Source organism: Dreissena polymorpha, chromosome 13 (assembly GCF_020536995.1).
Source record: "Dreissena polymorpha isolate Duluth1 chromosome 13, UMN_Dpol_1.0, whole genome shotgun sequence".
NCBI classification, from domain to species: domain Eukaryota; kingdom Metazoa; phylum Mollusca; class Bivalvia; order Myida; family Dreissenidae; genus Dreissena; species Dreissena polymorpha.
In genome coordinates, this window is record NC_068367.1 from 60,495,416 (window position 1) to 60,521,127 (window position 25,712).

The window sequence follows — 25,712 nt, forward strand, 5'->3', positions numbered from 1 at the left end:
CATTTCAAAATTGTTAACTGAATAGGATTACTGTACTTGTAATTTGATTCCATTCCAAGCATGGGGCTTTTTTTTATGGATGTTATGAGTGTAAAACTTGTAATGAAAGCATTCAACGGGTTTCAATTGAAATTGCCTGACATGACAATTTCGCAAAGAGTTATACAAGGCAGTTATTTAGAAAATATTTAACGCAGATCAATAAGTTTGCATGGATATAACCGTATTCAAACATTCTAAAATATCCTATTGATAGTTTTGACAACTTAAGTGTAGATAATCAATATTGTGCGATTATTACGAAGCATGTGGTTATTTGTTGAGACCATCATTAACCATAAATATATTCACTTGGGAGGGTGAATTCAGTTTTGAGCTATTGAAAGTTTTTTAACAGATTTCAAATATAATTGGAGCATAGAATAATTTGAATTTTTTTTTTTGCACTCGACCTTGTCAAATAATTTATTCAACTCAAAGGATCGCATGTTTTGCAAATTGCATACTAAAGAGAAATATATAGATACAGCTCCTATTGTTCTGTTCCCACATAATCATTTATTTAAGTGACATGAATGAAATTGAGATAGGATAAGTGACGTCCCATTGGGTCACTTTTATTCATAGAGGTTGTTTTCAATACACATGGTTGGTGTCAATTAGTTACATAGCTGGGTCATTACAATGGCACATGTAATGTGTATGATTGATGTTGAATCACTAGTCACAATTTTGATGGGTTGGTACTCAAGAAAAAAATCCGTTCTGTCAAAAACAAAGCAAATTCCAATGAATTGCGTCAAAATGCAATAATCTGTGGCTATTGAAATCTCTAGTCATATTTAGAAATGCTTAACAATGAACAAATTTGACCATAAGCAGTGTTTATTTCCAACGTTTTGAGAATGGGGCCGGGTCCCATTGGATTGGGAAAAAGCGCGAGGTTATGACTAAAATTGGGAAAATTAGTGTTGTTGTTGTTTTGCTAAAAATGCTTCAAAAATGAGGATACAAATGCGTCCAGTATTATATTTACTATGGCGTACCATTTGGGTCGAAAGTCAATGTAGCCTTGTAGGTAAACATAAATTGTATTTCAAAGTACAAATATGAAATACACTTCGAAGTATATATTTGTACCTCGAAGTACAATTTGTACATCAACTTACATCTTTGTATTTCGACGTACAAATTTTCTGAACAGCCAATCGAAACACTCGTCTCTTGAGCCGCTTTTTCTTCAGATTTTTTCATAATAAATGTTTAAAATCTCTTGTTTCTTGTTTTGAAAAAAAAGCCAGATGTTCATGCATCATTTAAGAATTAAATAAAGCTGTCACAGTTATATTTAACTGTCAGTTAAATCAAGCTCTGTTCCTGCTAGAGACCAAAAGGATATGCGATATTCATACTTTTTGTTATGAAAATGTATTGTTGTGATAGCCTCTGCTGAAAACAATGAAACAATTATAAAAAAATTAAATAGTTTGTGCATTATGCAATATTCGTCATGATAGAAGGTCCCTATTAAACATCTGACTTTACAGTACTCGAGTATAAGATTTCCGATAGGGAATTTTTGGACGATGGGGAATTTCGTAAAATAGAGCATTATTTCAATTGAAAGCCACTATGACATAACCCATAAGTAAAAGAACCCGATTTAAAGAATAATTCCTCATGTTTTCTTTAACTGACATTAGTTTATTGGACTATAATTGTTTGCAAACAGTTGGTTTTTCCAGAACCAAATGATAGTATGGAGGCCGCCATATTTTACAATACCACAGTGAATGTTTAACATGCGGATCAAAGCATTATATAAAAAGCGGCTTCTGATTGGCTAACACTACAGGGTTGGTAAAAAACTGTATCTCGAATTACAATTCTCTTTTTACCTAGTAGGTCTTGTTGACTTTACCCAAGTGGTACGCCATAATTTACTAAGGTTGAACTTATATGAATGGGAGATCTTCCATTGGGAATATTTAGCTCGCATTTGGGAAAAATATATACTTTTTTTCCATTGGGAATGGGTCCGATTACTGGACCCGATTTTGAATGAAAAAAAAAATCTGCATCCCAGTACCAAAGACTCTTTAAACAAAAACCACCATAAAATCAGAAAGTGTCATCCTTGATTAGCTTGTGCGCATTGCACAGGCTAATCAGTGTACACAGGCTAAGCTCGGACACCACTTATTTGACATGCATTAAGCCCCGTTTTCCCTGAAAGAAGCCAGATTTCAATGACAAACTGGCCAATGTCGTCGCACAAGCTGTTAAAGACTATTGATAACATACGCACACTGTCTGCAGTGTACCCGTGGTGAAGTATAAGCAGGCAGATGTGGTTTTTATAGTTCTTAGCGTAGTTAAGAGAAGACTGACTTGAAACTCATACAACTAACCTTAGTTGTCCGCAAGGGAACAACTAAAAATAGACTTTGTAAAATGACCTTGAAATTTTCTCTTAAACAACAAGGCTCAGGGGTGTAATATATAGCATTTAATATAGTGTGGCGGCCCTCTATCAAGATTGATACAAATCACACCCTGTGACTATTTTGTCTCCCTTATATGTATATATTGAAAACTTGGAACAATTTCTTTTGAAATGGCAAGAGCCAGAGGTTTTGTATTTGGCATGTAACATGATGTGATTGTCCTCTACCAAGTTTGTTCAAATGATGCCCCAGTGGTCTAAATTGGCCCCCACCTCCACTTTTGCAGGGCCTGCTATCTGCAGAGGTGTGGGAGAAGCATCCTGGCGTTCAGCAGTTTGTGATGAAGTTTCTAGCGCCCGGTATTTGGGAGAGACACAAGAGTGAACTGGCGCGGAAAATGGACACCATAGTCAACCCTCTTAAGACTGTCGGAAACGCAGTGAAAACCATCTCTAACGATGGGGTGTCGAAACTTAGAGGTGTAAGTGTGTGCAAGCATTTAGAGGGTAATTGGTTGTCAAAATTAAGAGGGGTTAGGGGTTTCAGAAGATAAAAGGATAGAGGTATGAGTGGGTTATTTGTTACATTTGGAAGTGGAGTGGGTTTATTTTTATAGCGATGGGTAATAGGATGTCCAAATTTAGAGGCATAAAGGGGTTAAGAAACTTATGGGGTTGAGTTGGTATCAAACTTGGGAGTGAGTGGTGTTGAAATTTAGTGGGTGAATGGGTTTTGAAAGTTAGAAATGGGTAAGTGGGTTTTGAAACTAAGTGGGGATACTTTAGTGATGGAACTTATGTAGTAGGGGTATATACACTAAGGGGGAAAAGGGGGGTTAGCAGGTACATAATGAAAGGGCGAGAGGGGGTAAGGGGGTAACAAAACTTAGTGGGCTAAGTGGGAATCAAAACTTAGATAATGTGAATATTAAAAGATAGTGGGGGGAGTGGGTTTTGAAAGTCATAGGGGTGAGTGAGTATACCGCAGAAATTGTGTAGTTTAAGTATGTATCAAAACTAGTAGGGGTGTATTGGAACTTTGAGGGGTAAGATGCTATTGAAACTTAGAGGGGTGAGTGGTTATAGAAGTTTATTTATGCAAGATTGGTAATAAAAAACTTAGTGGGGATGGTGAGTGGATTTTGAACCTTACTTGAAAGGTGCAGGTTGGTGTCAGAAATTAAAAATAGAGAGAGATTAATTGGTGTACAACTTTACAAGGGTAAGTGGGTTAATATTTATATAGGCAAATGGGCCACCAAGATTGCCACAGTTAACTAGAACTAGAACTCTCATACGATTCCACAGGATCATTATTTAGACCAAAATGTTAATTGTAGCGTAAATTGTGAGAGTTGTAACATTAATATTGGGTGTTGGGACTACTTTGGGCATATGGATATCCAAAGTAAGTGGGAGAAGTAGGTGTGAATACTTTAAAGGGGAAGTGGCTCTCAAAACTTAGGGGATCATATTGGTGTCGAAACCATGTGGGTTGCATGGTGGTCAAAACAAAGAAAGGTCCGCTGTTAAGAGTATCTAAAATGTGTGGGGCTGGAATTGGGTTTATAGACCTTTTGTAATTTAGATTAAAGTTGAAAAAACAACAACACAAAAACAACTTGCAGCCATGTATGTTGCCATCTTTGTTACCATGTGGAACCATTATTTTGGAGAAAAATAGATTAATAATACCTGGTATTATTGACATGTTTATGCCCCCCTTCGAAGAAGAGGGGGTATATTGCTTTGCACATGTCGGTCGGTCTGTCCACCAGGTGGTTTCCGGATGATAACTCAAGAACGCTTGGGCCTAGGATCATGAAACTTCATAGGTACATTGATCATGACTCGCAGCTGACCCCTATTGATTTTGAGGTCACTAGGTCAAAGGTCAAGGTCACGGTGACCCGAAATAGTAAAATGGTTTCCGGATGATAACTCAAGAACGCTTAGGCCTAGGATCATGAAACTTGATAGGTAGATTGATCATGACTCGCAGTTGACCCCTATTGATTATCATGTCACTATATCAAAGGTCAAGGTCACGGTGACCTGAAATAGTAAAATGGTCTCCGGATGATAACTCAAGACAGCTTATGGCTACGATCATGAAACTTCATAGGTACATTGATCATGACTTGCAGATGACCCCTATTGATTTTAAGGTCACTAGGACAAAGGTCAAGGTCATGGTGACCCGAAATAGTAAAATGGTTTCTGGATGATAACTCAAGAATGCTTATGCCTAGGATCATGAAACTTCATAGGTACATTGATCATGACTCGCAGATGACCCCTATCAATTTTGAGGTCACTAGGTCAAAGGTCAAGTTCACGGTGACCCGAAGTAGTAAAATGGTTTCCGGATGATAACTGAAGAACCCTTATTACTAGGATCATGAAACTTGATAGGTAGATTGATCATGACTCGCAGATGACCCCTATTGATTTTCAGGTCACTAGGTCAAAGGTCAAGGTCACGGTGACCCGAAATAGTAAAATGGTTTCTGGATGATAACTCAAGAAGGCTTATGGCTAGGATCATGAAACTTCATAGGTACATTGATCATGACTGGCAGATGACCCCTATTGATTTTCAGGTCACTAGGTCAAGGTCACAGTGCCAAAAAACATATTCACACAACGGCTGTCACTACAACGGAGAGCCCATATGGGGGGCATGCATGTTTTACAAACAGCCCTTGTTTAAATTTGATATTCAACTTGATCATTTTCCCAATAAATGTCTGTCAATTTCTGTCACAGTGCCATGTTTTGCGGGAAATGTTACTAGAAACAATCATACATGTATTGCTGACTCCCAAATTACAAAATGAAAATTACTGTTGCAGGACTCATTCAGCAGGAGTTCAGGATCAGCAGCACAAGGGACCAAAGTTGGGGCTGGGTTGGATCCAGAGGTATATGATATTGAAAATATTGAAATATTGGAAATGGGTGGCTCAGAAATGTGTGTGATATTGAAAATAGGGAAATATTGGTAACTAAGGGGCTCACACTTGGTGCATAAAAATATGGAAATATCAGTTACGAAGTTGCTAAGACTGTGTGTATAAAAATAGGAAAATATTTGCAACTAAGTGGCTGACACTTGATGAATGGAAAAGGGGGATATTGGTTACTAATTGGCTCTCACTTGATGCTAGAAAATAGAACAATACCGGTCACTAAGTGGCCTACACTTTGTGAATGAAAATAGAAAAATATTGGTACTTAAGTTGCTAAAACTCTTTGCATGAAAATTGGAAAATATTGGTAACTAAATGACTCACACTTGTTGCAGGAAAAAAGGGAAGCATTGGTAACTATGTTTCTGAACCTTGGTAATTAGGTGGCTTGCTTTGTTTGCTGTCAGGAATTTTTTTTTAAATTTTGCTTTGATCAGGGACTGGTCTAATGATACATTCCAATTTCAGTTTAATGAGAACATTCCACTGCATATAAATCCACTTTTAATTAAATGAGAACATTCTTATGCGCAACATTCCCTTTTCAGCTAAATGATATCATTCCAATTTCAGCTAAATGAGATCATTCCAATTTTAGCTAAATGATATTCCAATTTCAGTTAAACGAGAACATTCCAATTTCAGCTTAATATGAACATTCCAATTTCAGTTAAATGAGAACATTCCAATTTCAGCTAAATGATATCATTTCAATTTCAGCTAAATGATACATTCCAATTTCAGTTTAATGAAAACATTCCACTGCATATAATTCCACTTTTAATTAAATGAGCACATTCTTATGCGTAACATTCCCTTTTCAGCTAAATGATATCATTCCAATTTCAGCTAAATGAGATCATTCCAATTTCAGCTAAATATGAACATTCCAATTTCAACTTAATGATGCATTCCAATGTCAGCTAAATATGAACATTCCAATTTCAGTTAAATAAGAACATTCCAATTTTAGCTAAATGATATTCCAATTTCAGTTAAATGAGAACATTCCAATTTCAGCTAAATATGAATATTCCAATTTCAGTTAAATGAGAACATTCTTATTTCAGCTAAATGATATCATTTCAATTTCAGCTAAATGATACATTCAAATTTCAGTTAAATGAGAACATTCCACTGCGTATCATGCTGCTACTGATGGACGAGGTGTTTGACCTGCGACACAAAAACCAGTGGCTGCGACGGCAGATTGCGAGAGTGTTGAAGCAACTCATTAAAGCCATCCTGGGGGACCGTATGAACAAGTAAAGAGGCTCGTTTTGCCTGGAGTTATTTCTATATTAAAGCCATACCTTGAGAATTTATGAACAAGTAAAGAGGCTCGCTTTTCCTGGATTTAATTCTTTATTTCATTCATGAAAGGGATCCCATTAGTGAAAAGTATTAAAAAAATCATGTCGCTTGTTAGGGAAGTCTAACTGTCTTATTTGTAAAGTTTTTGGGGGGTAAACAAAAATAATATTTTTACAAATTTTGTTTGAAATCTGTAAACAATTACATTTATTAAACACATTATGTTTCAACACTGCAGGGGACTCTAAAAAGTAGCTGATTTTCAAGTACACTTAATTAAAAAAAAATGGATATTTTATGCTGTATATTTTCATTACTCATTATTAAAACTACACACAAGATTGATTTTGAACCCAGGCTTTTTTTTGTGAACTTTTAATTTTGCCAGTGCTTTTCTTAATAAGATCTTAAAGAAGACCTCTAAAAGTGGCCGGAATTATATAATTCAAAGTAAAAGAAATGTGTAAGACAAAAAAGCTTTTTACAAAAACTTTTAATTGTAAAATCGCACACGTTTTTTGTTTTGTGGTGATGCTCTTGTGTTTTGTTTTACAGGAAGATTGTTGAACATGTAGACTTCATGACCTCAGCAGAACAAGTCGCAGAATACATCAAGGCCTTTCGGTAATTTAATGGTGCATTTATTTGTAGCAAAAACATACAGTGAAAAAGTCTGCCCAATTTACACATTTCTGTTGTGTATGCCTTTGTTAGCTTCATGGTATCAAAATACTTATGTGTATACAGAGACTCTTGAATCTGAAACCTTGGAAGAACCCGTTCTTGGTCTCCTTGGAAATAAATTGTTAATATTTTGGGAGTTGGAAACCAACACAGTCCTCTCTGCCATTATGCAGATGTAATTTCCACAACACAAATACAATATATTTTTGTTGTTGTTGACATTTCTTGATGTTCTTCACCATATTAGAAATATGATACATGTATATTATCAACAATTAATGCAACAATGCATATTTATTTGGTCTTTCCTTAGTAGAAGACTGTGGCTTATAAATTCTGATAATACCTGTGAAAAATTGCTATTATTTAGTATTGTGTGTGTAATCTGATAAAAACAAAGTGTAAAAAAATGAGAATAATTTATTATATGAAAATCTGGTTGTCGGAAAAAGTCCCAAAAAATATTTATTTTAGCTTAAAATGTGGGTGTCTGAAAACTAACAGTGACTGAAAACTGTGATTAATTATTTATTTTATGTTTATATGATGCAAAAACATGCCCAGTATGTGCATAAGACTTATGTCCAAATTAACTATAAATGTGTGGGGGAGGAGGAGGAGGTGGGATGGAGGTGTTGGTTGAACACATTTGAGACGATGGTGTCTTTTCTTTAAAACCTTTTCACTCCTTATAGGGATACTTTTCACTTCTTACAGGGATACTTTTCACTCCTTACAGGGATATGTATCACTCCTTACAGGGATACTTTTAACTCCATACAGGAATACTTTTCACTTCTAACAGGGATACTTTCCACATCTTAAAGGAATACTTTTCACTCTTTACAAGAATACTTTTCACACCTTACAGGGATACTTTTCACTCCTTACAGGGATACTTTTCACTCCTTACAGGGATACTTTTCACTCCTTACAGGGATACTTTTCACTCCTTACAGTGATATTTTTTACTCTTTACAGTGATACTTTTCACTTTTTACTGGGATAATTTTTACTTTGTACAGGGATACTTTTCACTCCGTACAGGGATACTTTTCACTCCGTACAGGGATACTTTTCACTCCATACAGGGATACTTTTCACTCCGTACAGGGATACTTTTCACTCCGTACAGGGATACTTTTCACTCCTTACAGGGATACTTTTCACTCCTTACAGTGATACTTTTCATTCATTACAGGGATACTTCTCACTCCTTACATGAATACTTTTCACTCCTTACAGGGATACTTCTCACTCCTTACAGGGATACTTTTCACTCCCTACAGGGATACTTTTCACACCTTGATGGAATACTTTTCACTCCGTACAGGGATACTTTTCACTCCATACAGGGATACTTTTCACACCTTGAAGGAATACATTTCACTCCGTACAGTGATACTTTTCACTCCGTACAGGGATACATATAACTCCTTACAGGGATACTTTTCACTCCTTACAGTGATACTTTTCATTTATACAGGGATACTTTTCACTCCTTACAGGGATACTTTTCACTCCTTACAGTGATACTTTTCATTCATTTCAGGGATACGTCTCACTCCTTACAGGGATACTTTTCACTCCTCACAGGGATACATTTCTCTCCTTACAGGGATACTTTTCACTCCTTGCAGTGATACTTTACCTTCATTACAGGGATACTTCTCACTTCTTACAGGGTACTTTTCACTCCTTACAGGAATACTTCTCACTCCTTACAGGGATACTTTTCACTTCTTACAGGAATTCTTTTCACTCCCTACTGGGATACTTTTCACACCTTGAAGGAATACTTTTCATTTATACAGGGATACTTTTCACACATTACAGGGATACTTTTCACTCCTTACAGGGATACTTTTCACTCCATACAGGAATACTTTTGACTCCTTACAGTGATGCTTTTCACTCCACTCCTTACAGTGATACTTTTCACTCCTTAGAGGGATTCTTTTCACTCCTTACAGGACTACTTTTCACTCAGTACAGGGATATTTTTCACTCCTTACAGGGGTACTTTTCACTCCTTACAGGGACACTTTCTGGCCAGAGGGTGTGCTGGCTGAGCCACGATCAGCACGGGACAACAACATCAAAATGAGGACCAGGGTGGTCTGTAAGGCCAAAATGCTTGGCAGTATCCCAGGTACAGTTATCCTATATATATATATATATATATATATATATATATATATATATATATATATATATATATATATATATATATATATATATATATATAAATATATACACTTTAATTTTCTGTTAAAATTTTACAATTTCAATTTTTAAATTACAAAACAATAACTTAATATCTGTGTTTATTTTTTACGATTATTAATTAGGAGCTTAAGTCACTGCCAGTTTGGAACATTAATAAAAGTGTTAAAGGGGCCTTTTCACGTTTAAGTAAATTGACAAAATTTAAAAAAATTGTTTGAGATTTGCAAATGTTTGTTGTAGTTATGATATTTGTGAGGAAACACTAAAACTTAACATAACCATGCTCTAAATTATCGATTAAATGCATCTTTTGACAATTTAAAAACCTGAAAATTATTCAGCGTTGCAATGCGAAAAGATTGAATAATTTGGAGAGTTCTGTTGTTGTTATTATAGTTTATGATTCTACGTGGATTGCTTATATAAAGTATAAAATACTCATTGTATAAGCATGGGTGGCTGAGTGGTCTAAGCTATACTGTTTTACTCCAGGGATCAGTGCTTCGAGCCCAGTTTATGGTAACTTTTTTTTCTTTCCTTAATTTTCTTCTTTTTTTTTTTTTTTTTTACAGTTTTTTTAAGTTCCAATGTTCACATTTATCAATATAAAGCATTTAATGACAAACTTCAAAACATGCCAAAATCTGTGATAAGGCCCCTTTAATGAAGAAGCCTTATAGGATCTCTGCATAATAAAATTGATATCTGTATATTTCAATTAATGTTAAATATAATAAAATATCCAAACAAATTCATGAAGCTTTTTATGTCCTTCACCACTATGGTGGGGGACATATTGTTTTTGCCCTGTCTGTTGGTTGGTTTGTTTGTTTGTTTGTTTGCTCCAACTTAAAAATTTTGCCATAACTTTTGCAATATTGAAGATAGCAACTTTATATTTGGCATGCATGTGTATCTCATGGAGCTGCACATTTTGAGTGGTGAAAGGTCAAGGTCACCCTTCAAGTTCAAAGGTCAAATATACAGGGGTGTCAATTTTCCGGATTATTCAGGAAATCCGGATTTGAGCCATCCAGGGTCGATTTTGAGATGACTGTTAATCCGATGAGTTTGTTTAAGGGATGGGGGTGTAGGGAACGAATATTGTTATAGCCTCGTCTGCATTCCGGACATTTGTGCTAGGTACCTATTTTGCCCGGTCTTTTATTTATTTATTTCTGATTGGTAAGTGGCAGGCACTGACACGAGCAGTAACTGAAGAAACCTCTTCGCTTCTTTCCTAAAACCGTACAATTCTACGAATGTTGCAAATGTCCGCCATCTTGAAATTTTAAATTATTTGCAAAGTAAAGCACTGCAATATAATGTTGTAAAACAATATGTCAACCAAATTATGTATTGATTGCGTATTTGCTAGGTTACTGGTTACTGGTTTTCATTTTCTGCAGTCAAACGATATGCATATTTTATGTCCTGTGCAAAAGACGTATCTTGACATGTTTTTGTACAGTCGTTTTCTGATACGGTATGGTTTGTCAGTTATAATTTATTTTCAACGTTCTTTATAATATTTGTATAGAAAGGTGAATACACACGCGGTGGTACAGATTGTCTGGTGGATAATATTTCACATTGTACTCACCAGAAATTGCCCCTAGAAAGACTATAAAAGAAGAACAATAAGCTAGGGCTCGGGGGGCTCTGTCCCCTTTTTCCTTTAGCCTCAGACTCTTGGCTTAATTTTCCGGATTTCAAAATTGGGACAATTGACATCCCTGAATATATAGCTACAAAGCGGCGCAGTAGGGGACATTGTGTTTCTGACAAACACATATCTTGTTTATCTTAAATTTAACACAAGTTTGAATTTGTTTTGGAGGCACTAGGGTTTGGAACTTGTCCATCGCAAATTTTAACATAGAATACAATTTAAGTGAGGCCGTTCCATACACATGGCCTGCCAAGTCTAAAAATATAAGACCATCACAGTCCAGTTGTTGTTAATATTCAATTAGTGCTTTGCCTTGTTTTTCCAATTAGTTTTAAGTGAATTAAACATTAGAGGTAAATGTTTTCATGAATGATATTTAGTATGGTAGTTTTATTATCCCCAGCCATAGGCCGAGGGATATTGTTTTAGCGTTGTCCGTCCTTCCATCTTTCCATCCGTCCGTCCTTCCATCTTTCCATCCGTCCGTCCGGCACTTTTGTGTCCGGAGCCATATCTTGGAAGTACTTTGGCGGATTTTATTGAAACTTGGTATGAGTATATATATATATGGATAAGAGGATGATGCACGCCAAATGGCATTGTACACCATCAGTTAATAAAGGAGTTATGGCCCTTTGTATCTTGAAAAAAAGGCTTTTTGTGTCCAGAGCCATATCTTGAAAGTGCTGTGACGGATTACTTTGAAGCTTGGTATGAGTATATATATGGCTAAGAGGATGATGCACGTTGGCGTTGTCCGTCAGTCCAGAAAACTTTTGTGTCCAGAAGTATATTGGCGGGGGATACCAATTCAACGAATTTGCTTGTTTTTTTTATATCAGAAACAAAAACCTAAGTATTTTGAAAACCTGAACTAATTTTTTTCCAAACAAACACCACACTTCACCAATTAAAGAATAATAGTATTGCTGCAATTCTAAGTTTATTAACTCTATGGTCCTATTTCAGATGAACTTCGTCATTTTCTCGGCAGCGATACAGTACGGATAGGAACCAGTCGAGTGTTTGACATGTTTCAGTATCGCAGTCTGAACAGACGTCTCGTATATGTAATCCTTGAGGGCGTCATTGAAACACTGTTTCCTGAAAACCGCTTCAAGGAACTTTTCCGAAAAATGCATTCGCAGTCCGCTCGTTTGAAAGCGAGAAAAAATGGAGATCCAGTCAAAACCGCAACTGTTGGCAAGAAAACTTCCTGATGTTAGTGTTTGTTTATCTGTGTGTGCTATGTACATATTTATTTATTTATTTTATGAACAGATTTAAGATTTGAAACTGCATTTGAATCATATTTCAAAATGGCATTAATTTTGTTGTTTGTGTACTTTTAAATAATTAACAAATGACAGATAATCGGTTGTAAATTTAACATTATTTCCAAGGTACAGAAATATTGTAACCATTTTACTGATGTTTTCAAACAGTAAGTAATCTGAGATTATATGTGTTAACTTTACATTTAACAAGGTGTTTTCTTTCTTTCTTGGCTGGATATTTATGTTGAGCATGTATTTATTCATGGATCAGTTTGAAACCTGGAGGAAAAACTGCAGTTAAGCAGGCACCAAGAAAATATAATTCTCAACAGAGACACAGCACTCCAATCATACTTATCCAAACCCCCTTTTACAATAAACACATCTTAACATTACATTAAAAAAGATATTTGTAAATTGTATTCTTACCAACTTTTGTTAATGCTGGAAATTTAAGTTTTATGAATGTATGAATAAACAAATAGAATATATTTGTGAACTTGTAGCGATTCTTAAAGTGTTTTGAACTTAAAGTTTGTTTTATTTTAAACACCATTTTACAATAGACACATCATAACATTATATTTGTTAAAAAAATTGATATTTGTAAACTTAAGTGTGACATAATTTTGTACATGCATAAATCTTAAGTTTTATGATAATATTTATGAATACGTCAATATTGGTGAATTTCTTGAGATTCTTTAAATATGGTTAACTTCAAGTTTCTGTTATTGCAAGAAAGAGTTGTAAATTTCATATGCATTTAATACGTAAAGACAATGTTATTTTGCATTTAGCCTGTTTTCCTGGGACAGTGGCCTTCACTGTTGCTTAATACACAGGGGATTAAATTCTACATCCTCACAACACAAGTGAGTTTGGTAGGTGGTCATCGCAACAGAAATACTTAATTGTGTCTGTGAACACTGCCTCCCCCCCCCTACAAGACCACATCAAATTAAAACAAAATAATTGTTTGAATTATCGTGCTGTTTTCAAAATATGTCTTACTTTTATATGACTGTACTTATTAAACAATCTGCACGTTTTGACATACATACACATTTTGGACCAACAAAAATGCTGTTCCTTTTCACAGTGCTAATGTCTACCAGATTTGTATTAATTGTATTTTTATGTTAACTGTCAGCAAGTATGTGTATACTCTGTTTAAATTATTGATGAAATTGTCCAGAATTTTACTGTAAAATTTCCATGTTTATAATTATGGACCATGAATTATATATTTATAATGTTTTCTTTGGACATATGGAACGTAGATATGATTATCAGGGTTGATTTTTTTAATTTGTGTTGTTTTAACAGTGTTAGTTGAATGGGTGTTTAAAACATATCTATTTAATCGTTAAATTAATACACACACATTAATTTAAATGCACTGAACCTCCTATGAGTATTTTTTGTTTCTTGATTAATAGTTTCATGTTGTTGTTTTGCAACAAACTTGTATTACGGAGCCTGTAATGAAATTGCTTCTTTAGACGAAATTATTCTATTAATGTAATTTATATCTACACATTTGTGAAATCAATAATGATGAAGATCCATGTTAAATTTACATATTTTGTCCTTCTTATACAAGCATTACAACCTTTATTTTGGTTATAGGTGCAATCTATTTTTATTTATTTTTTATTTACTGAATTTTTTTTGCTTTTACCTTCTGATTTATTGTTTACTATTTCCTCATTTTAAATCATAAGTTAACAATTTAGACAGTTTTTTGAAAGTATATTTATGACGTCAGTTTTGAGCTATTTTGTGTGACCATAAAGCTTTTATACTTGTCCTTTTCATTAAAATCTAATCAAGAAAAATAAACACCAGATTGAAAGAGCTTTTAACACAGCAAAGTCTACAACTGTATTTCTCAGTTAAATCATTATGTAATTTTGTGCAACATCATACTGAGAAAAGAGTTTTTGTAAATGACTAAAATTATGACAAAACAATATTTTACAATTAGGTGCTTTATTGTATTGCTATTCCAACGCATTAAACGTCCCTCTTTGATTTGCTTCAGTAAATGCACGTGGTCATTCACCTTGGTGCTTCTGGCTGGTTTGACTTGTGTACTGATTCATAATTAAATCCTTTCAATGCCCCCCCCCCACATCAGATTCAAGTAGTTCTGCTGCCAGTTACTGGCATTTGTATCTGCATTTATCACTGGTAAACCAGCTAACCAAGGATAATAAAGAACTGTTACCTTAAGGCCCTGATGACTGAAATGCTTTTGAAAACAGTCAAACATCCAAATAAACTAGCCGAATATGGTACTTTTAAGGTTTTTAAAGGATACGAATCGATTTAAACTGAATCCACTTAATTGTTTCCACAAAATTGTTGCTTGAGTAGTTTCTATAAAAAAAATATGAGTATAAGTTACAACTTGTGAAGTGCACATGATTTTTTATTAATTGAAATTGTATCTATCAACTTCAAGTATCATAGTGTAACAATTTCGTTCCTTTAAATTTTAACTTCATAGACGTTGAGTATTGTGTAATAGAAAATTTAATATGCACTAATCTGTTCTCTAAATATTTTCTTAATTTTGATTATTGGTAAACCATTGTTGTGACTGCATTAGTATGTGTTGTTTAATTTGTCGGGATTTTATCTCTGTATTTTGAATTGTGTATGTTTGGAAATGAACAGCTTTTGGTTCGAACCACATACCACATTGTGTTGTTACATTGTTTTTCGAAAATTGAAAAAATAATAAATATTGACAGCAATCAGAATGTGTTTGTTGTGAAAGTGTCCACCTTGAATCCTGCTTAGTATACTTAGGACACAGCTAGGTATAGGCTTAAACGACCATTCAAAATGATGTAAAATCTATCTATTAAGCATGATAAGGTCACATGTGTTAAGCGTTAAATGTCTTTCAAGCAATTTAGTGGATGAGTTCACAGTTAGGCCAAATGAAGAGTGAATGAATTATATCCAAACATGCAAACTACAACTCCTGACTAAGAAAAATATTCAAAACATTAACATATACTTATTTATTGATAACCATTAATAGATATCAGACAAATATTATAGCATGTGTAACACATTTCATTGATAACTTGCAAAAACGTTCATTATTGATTATAGAGTTTACACTAACAATCAAAGTACAGGACCGGTAAGAAAACAAATAAATGAAATTTAAAGTGTCAAATGTTGTCTCTTGCGAACATAGCAATAAAGATACTGCAAGTGTGTAGGATTTTGACAGATTAAAATAAAACAAGACAATGGGATTAACAATATTCATGACAAATTAAAGCTAATATTCAAAGATCAATCATGAATCTTAATAGATCTCTGCATTATTTTACTAAAAACTGATATAACCCCCATGCTGTAAGCCTCTATATTAAACCCGAATCCATTTAGGTAATGAGATAATTAACTGATCACAAGTATTTCAGTTAAAAGGCAATATGCAACATTCTTAAAAATTCAGCAAACAAATGAATATAAATTAAGAAAAGTGAAACAACTTGTATTTGAGTATTTGTATTTTCTGTATGAGTGACTTCCCCTACTCAGACGTCCGCGTTACAGACTTATACACTAAATTAATGCCTATTTCTAAAAGGAAAATTTTCTCTCATAAAAACAAATTACGCAATACCAGACATGCATTTAATGGTAATTTCCTATATATCTGGGTCATTTGCATCCCAAAACTAGGTCAATTGTTAACAAACCTTGAGCCACCCAAGATGCCACAACCTTGATTAAACTTTGTCAGATTTGTTTATCCGGACAACATCAAGCTTGAATCTGAATCAACTGCCTTCAAAAGATATGTCACAAGGTCAAATGTAACAAAAAACCGTCTTACTAGTGTAGGGGACAAATGTAACTCAAACTTGGCAAACTTTGGATATGGTTCACGTACGACGTACATCCAAATACTAGATCACCAGGTAAAATCTTACGAAAAAAAGGTTGTTTACACTTTAGAGGCCACATTTATGAACTAATCTTGATGAGTCTTGATTGGGTAATGTGCTTCTAGAAACTAGGTCAACAGATCATATCTGAGAAAAGACTTGTCGACACTCTAGATTCAACATTTAAATCTATCTTGATAAACTTTTGTCAGAATGATTATCTTGACAATATTAAGAATAAGTTGAAATATGGTGCATGTGCGTCAGAACAACTAGGACATCAGGTCAAAACTTTGAAAAACCATTTTATCACTCTGGAGGTCACATGTATGAAGTATTTCACAAAATTGAATCAGAACGTTAATTTTGACAATATGAAGGTCATGTTTGAATCTTTGACAAGTGGGATTAAAACTAGACTACCAGGCCATGTCTCCAACAATTGATGTTTGTTAGTACACACTAAAGCACTAAAAAGTCCATCATGGCCCTTCTGTTTATGTTTATAGTGGGGACATGATGTGTAAAATACAGATACTACTGCACAAGCCTCTGACTCATCAGCTGGGAACTGCCTATCATCAAGTGTTTCTATCCTTTAATCCCAGGACAGTCTCCGGGCAGTGGATCCGTAGTGTTGGCCAAACACTACGGGTCAGTGGTTTAGCGTCCAGCTCTTCTCCTCTCTCATCATCCACAGCCAGTTGGATGCTCTTTCTGCAGCTTGTCCAAGTCTGCCTACAGCCCTCTTCCTGTCACCTCCCTTGATCCCAATGTTGCTGAGCATTCTCCATACTGATTGGGCTGGGAATCCTCTGCACCCTATTTCAACGGGGAACAGCCAGGCACTCCAACCACGACTTTTACACTGTTCTTGTAGCTCAGTGTACTTTCCCATTTTCCGCTCGTAGGCCTCATCACACCTAGTCTCCCAGGATACAGTGAGTTCTATCATCACCAGTTTCTTGTCCTTGGGAGACCATATAACTATGTCTGGTCTCTGTGTGGTATGGACTATGTCTGGGAATACCAGCTGTTTTCCTAGGTCGACCTTCATCTCCCAACGCTCTGATTCATCAAGGATAGATGTTGCTGCGGTTCTTGCCTTCTTGGCAGTTTGTTTTTGCCCTGTCTGTTGGTTAGTTGATTTGCTTGTTTGTTTGTGCAAGGTCAAGGTCATGCTTCAAGGTCAAAGGTCAAATATATGGGTCAAACTCGCTCATTTAATGTACACTTTTGCAGTATTGAAGATAGCAACTTGATATATGACATGCATGTGTATCTCATGGAGCTGCACATTTTGAGTGGTAAAAGCTCAAGGCAATCATTCAAGGTCAAAGGTCAAATATATGGGGACATAGTGTTTCACAAACACATCGCTTGTTTCTTTTGTTTCTGTCTTATTCCACCCTATTGTTATAGAAAATAATCTGAAAATCTTTATATTAAAACTGGCTTAGAGTTAAAACTTCCAAACTGTTTTTCTCTTAAGCCGCAAAGGTAAGGTCTTAGATAATTTGAAACATAAATATGTGGATCTATTTCCAATATTATTCTAATTTTGGCTCTAGGGTAATTCAGTTACAAAATATACTTAAATAATGGACCATATCTTGTGCAATTGACTTTATGTTGTAGATATGATTAAATAACAAAAGCATTGCCAAAGGTCTATTATCATACTGATCTTTGGAACAGTTCCAGTGTTTCTTTGACCCATTCTGTTTTTAATGAATCAAAAGAGTAAAAATTAGATTTTAGATTGTTTGAATGATACATTAAACATTCACAAAATTTGGTATTAATCTGTATGCACTAAAAGATGTTAAATCTGTATGCACTAAAAGATGCTAAGACCAAATAAATCCGCTCATCAGTTGAACACATTGTGTTCATTGATTAAACAATTCTGTTAAAATATCCACAAGCTTCGTAATACACAAAAGTCCCAAATCTTTAAATGGGCATATTTGTGGCATTTCCCAATTAAAATATGCACTTTTTATAACAAAACATATACCCTCTTTTAAAGCAAATATGTGTCTAGTTACGTTGTTATATTGAGGAAATTATTATTACCAATAAAACATGATTACACTTTTTTTAAACATGCACCTCTGTGGGGTTCAAATTACTGATTATGAAAAAAGTGTACTTCATTCTGCAATTAAATTTAAACTATATATTAGTCCCCTCATTAATAAATTAATGTTAATGTGGACAGCGGTGCTATATGTACATTTCATTCCTGATGATTTTACTTCTACTACAGATTATCCTGTGCATGCTTAAAGGGTCTCTGGGGACATCTTTGTAAAAATAAATGTTTTAAGGAATGTTCATAAGACATAATAAAATATGATGTGTAAAGCAACTATTTTATCTATCCTTTTTAAAGTTAATATTACTTTTGGAAATATAATAATTAATTTATTCTCCCTTACCAGTAATTACAAATATCAAAATAAGATCATTATTATTTCAGCAAATCAAAAGGCAATTAAGTCACGTGTTGTACCCATCCTTATTTACTTTTTTTATGACTGATCAACTTTATATACATGTTTGATAACTGTTGTGAATAAAACTGGATTGTGATTGGCATATCAGATACAACAACTTGTCAAAGACTTGTTAAAGCGGGTATATACGATTTTTATATGTGCTGAATTGTAAAATATTGATACAAATATGTTATAATAACACACAATCTGCAAGAAAAATGATACATTTAAGACGAATTTCATAAAATACAGCATATACAAATTAGCGCCCCGAGCCGATTGTGACGAAGATAATTCGTAATTATTTTCCTACAATAACCGATGCATTCGTCTTTTTAGTAAGTGTTCGTGTGTCGTATGAATCGATATCGCTCAGGAATTTCAAATGAACCGTTAAACTAACTTTAGATTCACATCGTACATGCATGATATACATGCTGGCAAATTCGGCTGTACAGCCTTTTCCGATTTCAGAATTAAATATCTGGCTTATTTAGCATTTTTCGACACATGTTCTTCTTAACTTTTATTTTAGTTTATATTGAAATATATGTATAATAAGTTTTTTACACATTTTATATTAATTAATAAATATTTGACAAGATCGTATATACCCGCTTTAAGGAGCCAATTCTCATGATACATGCATGTAATTGTTATTGTGAAACATAGCCAACTGCCAATAGGTCTATGTGCAATGGGAGGGGATATATGATTACCTTTGTCTGCCCATCAGGACCATTGGTCTGAAACAATTCAACTTGTCCTGAAACTATTTTATTTTTAACATATATATGACTCAATCTTGATGAAACTTAGAATGTCAATCTGTACAATATCTAGGACAAGTTCGTATCTGAGTCATGTGCGTCCAACAACTAGGTCAAAAGGTCAAATCTACGAAAAACCATGCCACCATTGTACAAGGTCATATCTACGAAAACCTTTGTCACCATTTTACAAGGTAAAATCTACGAAAAACATTGTCACCGTTGTTCAAGGTCAAATCTACGAAAAACATTGTAAAAATTTAACAATGTCAAATCTTCGAAAAACATCGTCACCATTAATTTGTAGAGGCCACATTTTTGACTCAATCTAGATTAAACTTGGTCACAATGTTTATCTTGAACAAATATAGGCTACGTTCATGTAGGTTGCTTCCAACAGAAGCAAGGTGCGGCCATGGGATCTCTCGTATCGCCGATTGTCGCGAACTTATATATGGAGTACTTTGAGAAGCAGGCATTGAAAACTGCAAGGAACCCACCGTCCCTCATGCTGAGGTACGTGGGCGACACCATGACAAAAATCCATGAATAGTATATCCAAAAATTCACGGACCACATCAATTCTATTGACGAACATATTAAGTTCACATCAGAAGAGGAGGAAGAAGGTCGTATTCCGTTCTTGGACACATGTGTTCACGTGGCAGACGATGGGTCGACAAAACCACGGTTTACAGGAAACCGACGCACACCGACCAATATCTGAACTTTCAGTCCAACCACCACATTGAACACAAACGATCGGTTGTACGCACCCTACTCCACAGAGCAAAAACCCTTGTAACAGATGAAAACGACCAAAAAAAGGAAATCGAACATGTGAAATCCGCTTTATGAACTAACGGATACCCGGACTGGATATTTAGACTACCAAAAAAGAAAGAAAAAGCTGTAGACAAAGATAAGGGAACACAAAAGAGACCGATTGCAGGCATACCTTACATCAGGGGCACCTCAAAAGTATTGGCTAGAGTATTCAGAAAACATGGAGCCAACATCTTCCACAAACCTTTCAATTCCATCAGACAGAACCTCACCAAAGTTAAAGACAAAACAGACAAAATGAAGAAATGTGATGTCATATATCATGTCCAATATGAGGATTGTGAAAATGACTTTGTAGGTGAAACAGCGAGACAATTAGACACCAGATTGAAAGAACACCTTACACGAACTTCTTCTGCCATATATGAACATTGTAAACATACTGGAAACAAGATCAACCCTAACTACACCAAAGAACTCACCTCCGAAGAACATCTATGGAAACGCAAAGTGAAAGAAGCAATTGAGATAAAACAGCGGCGGCCATCACTTAACAGGGACGAGGGACTCGAGCTACCCCGGGTGTATGACAGTCTCCTCGTATCACGTGACCCTTCATCGGTCATGTGATTGTGACGTCAGTGAATCAGTGATCAGCTGAGGAAGAAGATGTGATATCTTCGAAAATTCCAAGGTAATTAAACCGGCTCTGAGTCCAAGAATCTACTCAAGAAATATAGGCTAGGTCAAATCTGGATTCTGTGAATCTGGAAAATAGGTATTCAAGTCCAATCTTACAAAAATTCTGATCACTCTAGGTCAAAGATTTCTTATTGATAAAACTCGGTCGGATTTTGTGTCTTGATAATATGTAGGTACAGTTTCATTCTGGGTCAGTTGTGTCAAAAAACTAGGTTACAGGTCAAATCTAGAAAAACACCCAGTCTTTATAAAACTTGGCCAGAATGTATATATTGGCAATATCAAGGCAATGTTTGAATCTTGGGTAAATTGGTCTCCAGATCAAATATTCAACAATTGGTGTCCTTTACCTCAGATGAGCTCTTTAGGTCCATAATTGCCCTTTGTCAGAGCATAGTGAACTTTTTACTTGATTAAAAATCAGTTATTAAATATAAACATTGTTTATTTAAAACCTGTTACACAGTCATGTATGCAAGCTCAATAATGATTATTATTAAAATGATTAATTAATTCCAATCTTAAAAATGTAAACTGAAGTTTGTTGTGAAGTAGCCAAACATTTGCCTCGATTATCGAAAAATCCGATTAAATGCTAAACTATTGCACAATTTTCTCAAATAACAATTTAAGTAAACCGGTGTATATATATATATATATATATATATATATATATATATATATATATATATATATATATATATATATATATATATATATATATATATATATATATTAAGAAAAGTTTAAATCTATTTATTTAAGCTATGTTGCATCAAAAGCCTCTGGCTTATTTAAATGCACTGGAGTCTGTTTCCTGGGTAGAACTAGTACTTTGTGGATTTCGTGGAAATCTTAAGAACCATCCCACGCAGGGGTTCGAACTCTTGATCTCTCAGTCGCTCGGCAGATAACCTATTCACTACTCCACAGCGACCTGTATAAATATATTTATATACATTTAAGAATGGAGACTATGTTGAGACATCCAACAATCCCTGTACAATAACTCCACCATGTGGATCACCATACCAAGGAAATAATATACTGTAAAAAGTGTACTCCATATCCGCTCTGATCTCAATGACAGGTGAACTTTTCTCCTTTCGCCTTTCATGGCCTGGATTTAGTGGAAACCAGGACTCATATTCATGTAGGCACATGCACTTAGGAAAATCTAAGTAACGTCTTTCAATTCAGAAAATTCCCAGCGCTTTCGTAAGTCCTGTTGTGAAAAGATATTTAAACCCCTATGTCCTCATATTTTCAAAAGCTGACACATTATTTATGAAAAATCAAGTCTAGGAGAACTGATGTCAGTCAATTTGGCATTTAAGTAGAACCGTTTTGGAAGAATAAAAGATTGGATTAGTATGCGCATTCGTATTCTCAATCCGTGTCACCCGCCATAGCTCCGAGGGGGATGAGATATGGGACCTGTATTGTCGCTACAGCGACTTCCGCGATCTTCAGATGATCATGTCAGAAAAGGTATTGTTATGTGATTACTTTAAGTACTTTTATTTTCATCTAAAAGCTGCAGTTTTTTTATATGGGACGAACACATGTTGCACATTGAAGTAACTTTTCTCATTTCACGATGACCTCACTGCTTATGCTACTCAAAAGTTATTTCTCACTGCAGTATGATATTAGAAATATTTGATTACAGAAATCTTCCAACTCTCTGAGTTTTATGGAAATAAATGTTAACTTAATTGTTTTAAATTGAGGATGAAGAGGATTCATTGATAACCATCTGAAACATCGGTTTTTGCAATAATTACCACCCTGACATGCATCCACAAATCTGATCTGAAGACATCTTGCGGTATTAAACATTTTAAGTTATAACCGACCCAGGGCTTTTTTTCCTGTCTTTGTGAAGCGGCCTTGGCCCTCAAATTTTGTGAAAAAATAAGTCGCGAACTGTTTAAAATTGTGAAAGAATTAGTAAAAAACTAACTAAATTTGTGAAAATTTGTGTCGCGAACTTCTTGAAATTGTGAACATTTGAGTCGCGAACTTCTTGACATTGTGAACATTTGAGTCTCGAATGTCCCGAAATTGTGAAAAACGGCCATTCTCACAGATGGAAAAAAAGCCCTGCAACCAAATGTTTCTTGACCAGATAATGGTAAAAATGTACATGTTATTCCTTTTGGTATTTCAGTTGCCTCATTTTCATGGACAATCTTTGCCACCAAAATTGTTGTTAAGGAATAACACTGATGAGTTTTTGGAAAAACGAAGAAAAGCTCTGGATAAATATTTACAGGTACCAGGGTTGGGCCAGAAGGCTTGCATTCAAGATCAAATCAAGTTGCTTGTCATGTGAATAAGGTGATCTTAAAGAAAGATGGTTTTTCTGTGACAATTTTTAGCAGAATTATGGCCCTTTGTCTGTTTTTAGCTCACCTGAACACATTGAAATATGTTTGTTAGTGTGTGTTTGAGGTGCATGCGTTAACTTTTTCTTCTAACAACTTAATCACTTTTCAGGTTTTCACAAACTTCACAGGAATTATCCTCGGGTGACTCTGTTTCAAAGGTTTTTCAATCATTCTGGTCCATTACTTTTGTTGGTCATCAGAGGTTAATATAGTCAGAGTCATGGTCATGTGCATCCTAAAACTAGGTCATGGGGTCAAATCTTAGGAAAACGTTTTTAGCACTGTATAGGCCACATTTATGACTCAATTTTGATAAAACATGGGTCAAAATGTAAACCGTGATAGTATCTGTGAGGAAGTTGGATCTTGGTAAAGTGCATCCAAAAACTAGGTCACTAAGTCAAATCTTAAAAAAAATGTAACCACTTTGGTGGCCAATTTATGACTCAATCCCAATGGAACTTTATCTTGACAATATCTGAGCTGAGTGTTTTTCTTAGTCACATGTGTCCAAAACTAAGGTCACTAGATGAAATCTTACACAAAACTTGTTAACACTCTAGAAGTAGCATAAATGACTTAATTTTGATAATACTTGGTCAGAATGTATATCTTTACCATATGTAGACTTCATTTGAATCTAGGTCATGCCTTTCATAACTGTGGGTCCCCTAAACAAGTTTTAGAAACAACTTACTATTAAAAAGGAGGTCACATTTATGACTCTATCTTGAGGAAACTTGGTCAGATTGTTATTTGTTTTTACAAAACTTAGGCCCAGTAACATGTGTCAAAAACCAGGTCACTGGGTCAAGTTTTGACAATTGGTTTGCCTTCAACTCAGGTGGATCATAGCAAATTTTGTACCTTGTATTACATTAAATCTTGTTAAAACTGCTATTTTGTGTAGCAAATTTCCTTATTTTTGTGTGAAACTGCTATCTTATAAAGCAAATTGCCTTAATTTTTTTTTCTTAATACTGCTATTTCTACATCATAGCAAACTTTATACCCTGTATTACACTAATTCTTGTAAAAATTGCTATTTTATATAGCAAATTTCCTTAATTTTATGTTAAATTGCTGTTTTATATAGCAAATTGCCTCTGTTTTTCTGTTTAATTGCCATTTTACAAACCAGACAAGGTACTTTAGTACTATTTCCTCCAATGTTATCCGCAATATATAAATAATATTGGTTGGATTAGAGCTTTTTTTTTACTGCATGTAGGTAATATTTGGTCTTTTTTACCATTTTACATCATACTTTTTTCAATTTTCCTTCAATTGTATTCAAACTATTTTTCATCTACCGTGCACTCCCTCTGGTCCTGGGGAAACAACCGTTGTAAACTCCATCCCCACAATTACCTCCCTTAGTTCAACTGAGTCAGTCTGAGTGACATCACCCCTGCTGGCTTTTCCCCCCACTCACACCGGCCTACACTTCCAAAATCCCTTCTTCTTTCAACCCTCCAGGGTGGCAACTTGTATTTGAAATATATAAACGTATATAGTACTGTACATATTGTAAATAATGTACTTTTTGTACAAATTTAGTTGTTTTGTCTCATTTTTAACTGTAAAGCACATTGTTTTACCCATTATTTTAATGTGACCCTATAAAGGTGACCGTTTGGAGACACGTAAGTCATTATCCTTATTACAGAAAATATAACTGAAAGAAAAAGGATAATTACATCCAGAAGATCTTTTAAAGAAATTCATGACTTGTTTATGTTATGCTACTATAATTCTTATTAATTATTAATATTAGTATGATGTTGTTATTATATGTTTGTTTGTTTTTTTATTTTTTTTTAAAGGAGAGAGAGAGAGAATAGCCCAATTTTTATAAGTAAAGATGGTGAAAACACATACTGTTGTATGTGGCATCATCATTACTAGACCCACTGTTCAGTATATACTGCAATGGGTTTGTTGGAGTCTTTAGACTTTGTGATCTGTGTTTTTATTGTTAAAATTAACATAATAATGCTTTTAATTCAATGTTTCTAGGGAGAAAAAAGATTAAACGAA

The 25,712-nt window shown here is 34.7% G+C and overlaps 1 protein-coding gene across 2 annotated transcripts in view; it reads left to right on the forward strand.

Moving 5' to 3' along the window:
* The window catches only part of LOC127855591 (sorting nexin-13-like), a 117,091-nt gene that overhangs the window by 76,449 nt on the left and 14,930 nt on the right, over nt 1–25,712 (forward strand). Inside the window, exons 20-25 of one of the 2 annotated variants that reach the window (XM_052391332.1) lie at nt 2,734–2,928; nt 5,302–5,370; nt 6,538–6,683; nt 7,288–7,356; nt 9,456–9,568; nt 12,287–14,596. In XM_052391332.1, the coding sequence (XP_052247292.1) occupies nt 2,734–2,928; nt 5,302–5,370; nt 6,538–6,683; nt 7,288–7,356; nt 9,456–9,568; nt 12,287–12,537 (843 nt within the window). In that variant the 3' untranslated portion in view covers nt 12,538–14,596. Of the gene's footprint in view, nt 1–2,733; nt 2,929–5,301; nt 5,371–6,537; nt 6,684–7,287; nt 7,357–9,455; nt 9,569–12,286; nt 14,597–25,712 lie in introns of those variants that run through there. The other variant, XM_052391333.1, reaches the window with a different exon arrangement.